The 6665-nt window shown below is 37.7% G+C and overlaps 1 protein-coding gene across 1 annotated transcript in view; it reads right to left on the bottom strand.

Annotated features, from left to right (window-relative positions):
* The window catches only part of LOC107566732 (glutathione S-transferase A-like), a 26992-nt gene extending 23811 nt beyond the window's left edge, over positions 1 to 3181 (bottom strand). Inside the window, exons 1-2 of the mRNA XM_016252257.1 lie at positions 2880 to 3181; positions 305 to 487 (exon numbers count right to left, since the gene is read on the bottom strand). Coding sequence (XP_016107743.1) covers positions 305 to 487; positions 2880 to 3059 — 363 coding nt within the window. The 5' untranslated portion in view covers positions 3060 to 3181. The remainder of the gene's footprint in view (positions 1 to 304; positions 488 to 2879) is intronic.
* Positions 3182 to 6665: the final 3484 nt, after the last annotated feature.

Raw genomic sequence — 6665 nt, forward strand, 5'->3', positions numbered from 1 at the left:
AGATGAGAGTGAAATGCTCCAAACATATAATGCAGTGATTGAGAGCTGAAGAAATAAAGGCTCCTCAGAAGATGTGAGATGTTCTGGAGGCTTGTGAAGATCATTCCTCCGCTGAGGAACAGTGAAAGTAAAGCTTCTGGAAACAAACGCTCCTCAAAAGATCCTGAGGATCAGATTTGAGACTCTAAAACATGATTGATGGAGAATCAAGTAAAGCTGAGCTGCTTCAGTCCAGTAAGTGTTCATCTGGAGATATTACTGCAGTTATTCTGACGCTTACTTGATCAAAATCAGTCAAGATTTGACACGAGAAGCAGCAGCTGAAGCTGGACGTTTGCATGTTTTTAGAGCTGAAGTGTGTTGACTGTTGAGGGCACTTACACATTTTCTGCTGCAGGTTGTTGGTCTCAAACACTCGCTGGTAGACGAGCGCTTGTTCAGCCGGGTCGTCTGGGATCAGACGGGTGCCTTGAGACTTAAACGCGCTCTAGAAACCAAAAACACACCCATTATACCACAGGAACCAGTTGAGTCCTCTGCACAATCTGACTTTGCTGCAGCCTGAAATTGAACTGCTGGTTTCGTCTGGCCAGAGGAGAACTGGTCCCCTGACTGAGCCTGGTTTCTCCCAAGGTTTTTTCTTCATTCTTCGCTCATAGTTGGGGACACTTAATATCCAGCGATATCGTTGACTTGATTGCAAATGATTGCACAGATACTATTTAAACTGAACTGAGCTGGATGATGACATCACTGAATTCAATGATGAACTGTCTTTAACTGAAAATTGAGTGTTTACTATTGTCACTTTGCATTATTGACACTATTTTCCTAATTAATTGCTGTACAGCTGCTTTGACAATCTGTATAGTTAAAAGTGCTACATAAATAAAGGTGACTTGACTAGTCATCAGTCTGGGATCTGTAGTGTCTGGATCTATTACTTTACTACAAAAAAATCAATTATTATTACTACTCTTCCTTGATAAACATGTTTTTAGAGTCAATTTGATATTTTTCTTGGTGTTTAAAGTAAATAATGTGTATGTGTAACTGAACTGAACTAAGCTTTCCCACATCAAGCAATATAAACTTTAAAGATAACATCAGAACTGAGTCAGAATCTCAAATAAAGTAAAGACTGCGTTGGAAGATAAAAAAAATATAGTAATTTTTGTGATTTATAAATAAAGAGACCCCGTCTGCCTGCATTTGACATCTTCGCTTCTTTCGAGCAGTGACAGTCGCAAATCTTTAGCATTTTTTCCCCTTTATTCCAAGAAAATAAACAACTCAGAATTGTGAAATATAAACTGAAATTATGAGAAGAAAAGTCAGAATTTTCCTTTTTATTTTTTATTCCATGGCAGAAACAAAAAGTCAGAATTGCAATAATCGGCAATAAGGAAATAATCGCACATTTATTGAAAACGTCACAAGCCAATATTAATACGTGACCTAATTTGTATGGAGACATGTGCACTTCAAGACACTCTAGCTTTACTCTTCTCTAATGACGCAAATCAGCTGACACGCCACTCATCTGCTTTTCTAGTGATCGTTAATGTTTCTATAATACTACAGCATTTCAGTGCTACGTTAAAAAATACAAAAATCTAAGATTACAAGATTAAAGTCGTAGCAATACAAGAATAAAGTCTAAATATTTTGAGAATAAAGTCGCATTGAAATTTAAATAATTGTAACCCTCATCTCATATTTTTCTGTCTGTTCAGGGTCACTGTTATACATAAAGATGACGGGGAAAAATCAGTGATAAATTTGTCTCTGTTTCGTTTGTTTCAGCCACAGAATTAAAAAAAATTAAAATTTACAAAGTAGGCTAATTGTGATACTTTCTCAATTCTGACTTCTTTCTCACAATTCAGAAGCGTGGGGTATGAATTTTGAGATAGAAAAATCGCAATTACATTAATTATTTACAGGCTACCATAATATTAAGATGTAACAGAACGCCAATCATAACTAGACTAACTACAGGGTTGCCAACTCTCACGCATTTGGCGTGAGACACGCTTTTAGACTTAAAGCGTTCAAATTTTGTACGTTTCAATACTAAATTCAAACAAAACAAAAAAATGCAGTTTTGGCGGTGGCGTAAATCGTCAAATGTAGCGCTTCAGTTAAAGCCAGAGCCATTGAAAAACAGAGTTGCGACAAGTTTTGATCTCGGTCACATGATCCATAGAGCTCTCCAAACAAACCAGCGTTGACTATACATTTAAATGGGTTTAAGTGCAATAGACGACAGCTTCATTATACAGGCATTTGCAGCAATTTTTTTTTTTAAACTATTTTCAGTTAAATAAATGTTCTATATTTTAGGTCATATGATGCGATTTCAAGTTTTCCTTTCTCTTTGGAGTGTTACAAGCTGATTGTGCATAGATAAGATCCCTGAAGTTGCAAAGACTAAAGTCTCAAAACCAAAGAGATATTCTTTTTCAAAGTTAAGACTCTGCCACACCCTCCTAAAACGGCTCGTTCTAACACGCCCCCACATATCTACCTCACTATGTGGGAAGATTTGCATAACGCCACCTAAATGTTCACGCAAAGAAAGAAAGCGTAACTTTTATTCTCGCTGTAGTATTGTTGCTGCCGCTGCAGTCATGTCGTGGAGACGCTGTGTGTTTCGTTGTGAAAGTGAAACTACTTTGTTTGGTCTTCCAAAAGAGGACACGACTAGAAATCAGTGGTTAAGTTGTATTTACAACACTATTCCAGAACACTTCAACCCAAACATTCAGATGTGTGCAGCACATTTTATGGAGGACTGTTTCCTGAATTAAAGCTGCATACACAGTAAACGCCCAATGCAATCATAAGAAATCATAAAGAGCAGGAGCATGCAATGCATCTGAACGCACCTGAACTCTGGGATTGAGAGCTTTCACTTCTTCACACTTGTGTTCGTTCTTGTCAAAAGACAAATGTTTGTGTTTGTATCCCTGCAGCTGCTTCTCCTCCAGCGCGATCATGACTCTCCAGCACGGCGGAGAACCGGAGCCCCAGTACAGCAGCATGCTCTGCGCCATGACCGCTAATAACGCGTTTAATTAAGAAAAAAGAGTGTTAATGCGCGCTGCTGCTGTGCTTAAGACCACAGATTGTGCTGCGTCACACTGACTCTGACGCACGCTCACTGAGGGGCGGGGCCTCGCCATCTGCCGGCCAGAAATAGAACTGCGGCTCGTGTTTTGAAATGAAATTTTTTTTTTTTGAGTGTTTAGTTTTTGTTTTTGTTTTTTTGCAATTGAAAGAATAACAACAGTTATGAAGTAACACGGGGCTAACGGACATCACATGAAGTTAGATAAGCTACACAAATTAACAAAATATACTTTATTTTATTTTATTTATTTATTTAGTCATTTAGCAGACACTTTTATCCAAAGCGACTTACAAATGAGGACAATAAAAGCAGTCAAAACTAACAAAAGAGCAACAATATAAGTGCAAATGACAAGTCTCGGTTAGCCCAACGCAGTACATGTAGCAAGGTGTATATATATATATATACATATACATACACACATACACACACATACACATACATACACACATATATATATATATATACACATATATACATACATATATATATATTATACACAAAAACACACAAAGAAGATAAATATAGATAAAGTAGAATTAAATTAGAATAGAGAGTGCAAGAGTTAGAGAGTCAAGTAAAAATGGAAGAGATGTGTTTTAGTGGTTTCTTGAAGATGGTTAAGGACTCAGCTGCTGGGATTGAGTTGGGCAGGTCATTCCACCAGGAGGGAACAGTTAATGTAAAAGTCTGTGAAAGTGATTTTGTGCTGCTTTGGGATGAACAATAATACGCCGTTCACTTGCAGAACGCAAGCTTCTAGAGGCACATAAGTCTGAAGTAATGAATTTAGGTAAAGTGGTGCAGAGCCAGTGGTGGTTTTGTAGGCAAATATTAATGCCTTGAATTTAATGCGAGCAGCTACTGGTAGCCAGTGCAAACTGATGAACAGAGGTGTGACGTGCATTCTTTTCGGCTCATTAAAGATTAATCTTGGATTAATTGTAGAGGTTTGATAGAAGTGGCTGGAAGACCTGCCAAGAGAGCATTGCAATAGTCCAGCCTGGACAGAACAAGAGCTTGAACAAGGAGTTGTGTTGATATATATACATATACCAATGATAAAGAAGAAGAAAAAAAAAGAAAGAAAGAAAGTCTTTTAAAGATAGCTTACAATAGACTCGAGAATGTTAAAAGTTTTAGAAGCCTTTGAGTTCAAAGTAAAAAGAAGTAAAAAGGGACTTTATATCAGATGAAAACACTCTAAAGTTAGGTTTGCAATGAATGGTTCTGGCTTTGTGAAGGTGAGATTTACCCAGAAGACAAAGCAATAACACTATATGTTCCAGATTAATGTCCTTGGAATGAAAATCTGACAAACAAATAATAGAATCTGTTATTTCTACCATTTTGTTACAGCAGGAAAAAATGAACATGGTAACTTCTGACCAAAAAGACAAAAAGAATAGATTCTTCATCAGTATTACAAAAATGAACACATTGAGGAAATATTCTCAGAGAATCTGCTCAAAAATAAATGACAAGGGTAAATCTATGAGCAATTCTGAAATGGAGTTCTTTGGGATAAATAGCCTGTGAGGAAAGGTCCATACGTTTTTTAATTCAGAGTTCGGATAACAAATCCTCCATTTAGATTGTGCTTCAGAGGGGCATCCTGGAGTTGAAGAAAGAGCATTTCTAATAAAAAAGTTATTGCATTTTTTATCTAATACATAAACACCATTAAATGCAAGTGTGGGAAAATGGTTGTTTACACAGCCATAACATAAATGCACTTTAAAATGAACGGGAACATGGATATATATATATATATACAGTATATACCCATCTGTGTGTGGTTTAATATGTAAAAGAAAAAGCGCAATCACACTGCGGTGTCTTGTAAAACCATGAAGGGGTTTATTTAGCAAAATTATAATGACCGTGTGACCGCATCGGTTATTTTTACTCATCAAATAAATACCTTGACATTAAATAACGTGTAAAAGTTGCTGCGGAAAAAAGGCTGCTTGGTTGGCCAAAGTTGAGGCCCTCAAATTGAAACATACATTGGAGAAACAAAAGGTTGAATTGCAAACAAAAATGGAAACTCTGGAAACTTGAAACGGATTTAGCTGCTACGGATGCACAATGAAAAGTCTTGGAGCTTTATGAAACACAGTCCAACGTGGAGTCTATGCAAAGCCATCGTGAAGCTCTTTATGTAAATGGTACAAAAACCAACATCTTATTGAAATCTATTTGCCAGGAGAAACCAGTAAAGGCTTACAGGTTAACTGGTCTGGAGGTGGGCAGTCTTAATGGCAATAGCTGAATAGAATTGCCGGAAGTTTTCACTCAAAGTTCAATTCCAGTGAGTCAAGAAAACATACCGAAGAAGGATGACATTAGAAGATGGCCTTATTTGAATGATGTGCATCTAGACTCCATTGAGGCTGAGGTGTATCTCTTGATAGGAGTGAATGTTCCTAAGGCAATGGAGCCTCTCAAGGTCATTAACAGCCAAGAGGACGAACCTTATGCAGTTCAAACATGCTTGGAATGGCTCATTAATGGTCCTTTGAGCAGTAGCTCTACTACGTATGGTAGTCAATCATATATCACTTCTAACAGAATCTCGGTAGTCAGACTAGAGGGTTTGTTGATTGATCAATACAATCAAGAGTTCTCAGAACGGACATACAGTGAAAAGAATGAACTCTCATTTCAGGATAAGCAATTTTTGTCCATTGCAAATGATTCTATTAAGATGCAAGATGGTCATTATGAGTTACGACTCCCTTTTAAAAGAGATAATGTTAGCCTGCCGAATAATAGAGAAGTCGCTGAGCAAAGAATTCTTAGCCTTCTTAGAAGATTCAGGAAGGATGAATCATTCTTAAGAGATTATAAGGTCTTCATGAATGATATCCTAAAGAAGGGATATGTGGAAAAGGTGCCTGACAAGCAGCTTCACAGAAGGGATGGAAGATTGTGGTATATCCCACACTATGGGATCTATCATAAGAGGAAAGGAAAGATCCGTGTGGTCTTTGATTGTACTTCTACCTTTCAGGGGACCTCTTTGAATTCTGAGCTATTGCAAGGGCCAGACCTTATGAATACACTTCTGGGTGTACTTCTCAGATTCCGTCAGGATACTATGGTGGTCATGGCGGATATTGAGGGAATGTTCCATCAGGTCAAAGTACCAAAAGAGGACAGAGATTTCCTGAGATTTTTGTGGTGGCCTGATGGGAACACGAATTATCCGTTATCAGATTATAGAATGACTGCACATCTCTTCGGGGCCGTTTCATCGCCGAGTTGTGCTAACTTCGCTCTTAAAAGGATTGCTGATGATAATGAAGGTAAAGCAAATGCTGAAGTGCTTAGTACAATTCGAAATCATTTTTATGTGGATGACTGCCTAAAATCTGTGCAGAATGAAAATTTGGCTGTGGATCTGGTACACGGACTTCGAACTACGTGTGCAACAGCTGGATTTAAGCTAACAAAATGGGTTAGCAGTAGTCGATCTGTTCTCGCTACTATTCCAGAGGAGGACCGAACCAAAGATATTGAGAAG

This window comes from Sinocyclocheilus grahami, unplaced genomic scaffold, assembly GCF_001515645.1.
Source record: "Sinocyclocheilus grahami isolate Dianchi unplaced genomic scaffold, SAMN03320097.WGS_v1.1 scaffold1097.1, whole genome shotgun sequence".
In the NCBI taxonomy this organism is placed as follows: domain Eukaryota; kingdom Metazoa; phylum Chordata; class Actinopteri; order Cypriniformes; family Cyprinidae; genus Sinocyclocheilus; species Sinocyclocheilus grahami.